A 2,849-nucleotide genomic window follows, 5' to 3' on the forward strand; every position below is an offset into this window, starting at 1 on the left:
CTCAGGCTCAGGCTCAGGCTCAGGCTCAGGCTCAGGCTCAGGCTCAGGCTCAGGCTCAGGCTCAGGCTCAGGCTCAGGCTCAGGCTCAGGCTCAGGCTCAGGCTCAGGCTCAGGCTCAGGCTCAGGCTCAGTGGAATGGATCAGATTGGCATATATGAATGTTTGAGACCGTGACAAAAGGCTAACTTGCTTACCGAAAAGTGAATAAGCAAACATTTCAAATTTTATTCATTATTAAAAACAGTACTTTCACAATCCCAGAAAATGATATACGGACCAATCGAACAAGAGTTTCACTGACTTTTATCAAACAAATAAACTATTCGGGGAGAACAATATGAGAAAGCAAATACATGGAACAAATAACTTAATCACTATGCTCTATGGCCGATGACAAAAGCTGCTGAGAAAAACAATACCATCTTAAGCCTTCAAGCAGCAACCTGACCAAAAAGCCACTTGCGGATCTGCAATTAGAGAAACAGGGAAAGAATGAAAAATGTATTAATTTAAGGGTCAAAATCAAGCTATGCTAAACTTATATGATCAGAATTACAAAACCTTGAACTTTCCACTCAAGCTAATAGTTTATTAGAGAAACAATTTCTCCATTCAAGCTATGAAATCATGGATAACCTAGAAACTATAGGTGAAATTAGTATAAGAGAAACAAGTTTGAAATAATCTAAATGCATCTCAAAATCTAACAAAACCCACCTCTGGAAGTTTCTTATTGAATGCAACATCCAACCGTGCATCCAGGGTATTCTCAAACACAATTTTTCCATCTCGAGATGCTATGACTACACCTCCAGAGCTGCAAAATTTTAAAAAGAAATAAGTATTAGCATTCCATCTCTGATCTTGTTCAGTGAAACACATAATAATATACCGAATACCATCTCTGCTCATAATCCATAAGGAGAAACGTTGGTACAGAATACCAAAAATTTATATATATATATATACCAGAAAGGTCCATGAGCCTCAGCATGATGATGGAAAAAACCATGATGATGAGAAGGGCCAGGGGGAAGATGGACATCATCAACGATTATCTCTGGTGGATGAACATTCACTTTAGAAGCATATTCCTCCTTTGCTGAATCCAGAACAGACTCCACCAAATGCAAATCTTCTTTGCGACATCGGAGTAGGACTCCAGGCTCTTTCAGTCTAACTAAACTCTGCAATAAAAGTTATTCAAATCAAAACCTCCGAAGAGTTTTATCTAATGTTGCAACTTTCCAAGAAAGGGTTAATGATCCAGAAATGCACAGACCTGAACAATTAGATCTTTCAAAAGCCTTTTGTAAACATGGTGATCATGGCTCACATTGAGAAGGTCCTTGGATGCTGATTCTTTCATTGCATTAACCACATCATCTTGAGCCTGAAGGACCTTGATCCTAGATGCATTAAGCTGCATCGAATACTCACTGCAACAATTAGAATAAATTGAATATTTTTCACACAAGAATGGGTATATTCCTAATTGATAACTCCTGAGTGCCAATTCTGCATCAAAACAATCTAAAATCGCTTCACTTTCACATCAATTATCACCACGATAATCAATCTTCTACAAGGTTCTATAAAACCCAAATCACATTAAGTTTTGGATTACTAACTACAATAGTGCCGCTTTGAAATCTGACTAATTTCCAATAAGTTAAGTGTTATATTTTGGTTATATTTAAGTAGAAATGTTAACCTCACTTTGAATTCAATCAAATATCCACTAAAACATAGAGATCCAGTGCGATAAATAAACTGAAGTAAAAACAGAAATTTAGACAGCAAAAAAAAGGGAAAAGTAAAGTAAATTGAAGAATTTACATTTTCTTTCGGATTTCAACTTGCTTCTCCTTCTTCTCGTACTCCTGCCTAATCTTCTTCTTCTCCGCTTCCACCAATTGAAGCTTCTCGATGTTGAACTCCTAAAATACACATCATTGTACAATCAATTTTTCACCATAATATCCAAAAAGAAACAAAAAGTGAATAAAATAGAGAGAATTGAAGTACCTCTTCAGCGGAAACAGAGATCTCGTTAGCCTTTTCCTCCGCTTCCTGGCGGATGAATCTCACCATCTGCTGGATCTGCTTGGATACATCAGCGTCGTTCATTTTGGCAGGGATCTTGATTTGATCTTTTGATGAACTTACCAGAGAAGAGTGTAGAAGACGACGATGTTTGGCTGGTATTTGATAGAGGTAAGAGAAATGAATCCAACTCTGTCGCTGAACCAGTTTTTATTTTTCTCACGTGCTCCGTATATGTGTCTGATCAAGGGCCGTTCGTTTAAAAAAAAACAATTCTGACAGTATGATTGTGAGGAATACTGAATTAATCAAGCCTCGCGTTTTATCTCCGCTGTAGATTTTCTCTCTCCTTTCCACGGGATGATTAGAAGTTACGTTACCTTTTTAGATTTACTAGATTTTATTCCTCACATGCGCTGTTAAGCGGGGTGAGCATGGATTGGGCCATCCGGTTTCGTCTGAACATTTATCTGAAATGTGATAGAATTTAGATAAAAAATAATCTTTTATAAAATGAATTAGGTCATAAGTAAGGTATTTTTTGTTCGATTCGGCCCAAATTTACTAAATGATAAAAAATTTTATTTTTAAATATTATTTTTTTATTTTTTTGCTACTATTTTATTATTATTTTGCTACTATTTATTTGTATAAAACTTATTTTATTACTAATTTTGTTATTAATTTAAAGACATTTGTTAATTTTGTTATTATTTTAGAGACATTTGTTTGTTAAGTTGTATCTATTTTAGTGTTATTTAAGTATACATATTTTTAAAATTTATTTTTAATTTGTTGGGAAA

At 35.2% G+C, this 2,849-nt stretch overlaps 1 protein-coding gene across 1 annotated transcript; it reads right to left on the reverse strand.

Annotated features, from left to right (window-relative positions):
• Positions 1 to 201: 201 nt before the first annotated feature.
• On the reverse strand, positions 202 to 2,477 carry LOC108450890 (V-type proton ATPase subunit E). Its single transcript, XM_017748687.2, has 6 exons — positions 2,029 to 2,477; positions 1,840 to 1,940; positions 1,283 to 1,439; positions 970 to 1,187; positions 718 to 817; positions 202 to 467 (listed from the first exon to the last, which is right to left on the reverse strand). Exons 1-6 carry the CDS (start codon positions 2,128 to 2,130, stop codon positions 432 to 434), a joined length of 714 nt encoding a protein of 237 aa, XP_017604176.1. The 5' UTR covers positions 2,131 to 2,477; the 3' UTR covers positions 202 to 431.
• Between the last annotated feature and the right edge of the window lie 372 nt (positions 2,478 to 2,849).

Source organism: Gossypium arboreum, chromosome 8, assembly GCF_025698485.1.
Source record: "Gossypium arboreum isolate Shixiya-1 chromosome 8, ASM2569848v2, whole genome shotgun sequence".
Taxonomy (NCBI): domain Eukaryota; kingdom Viridiplantae; phylum Streptophyta; class Magnoliopsida; order Malvales; family Malvaceae; genus Gossypium; species Gossypium arboreum.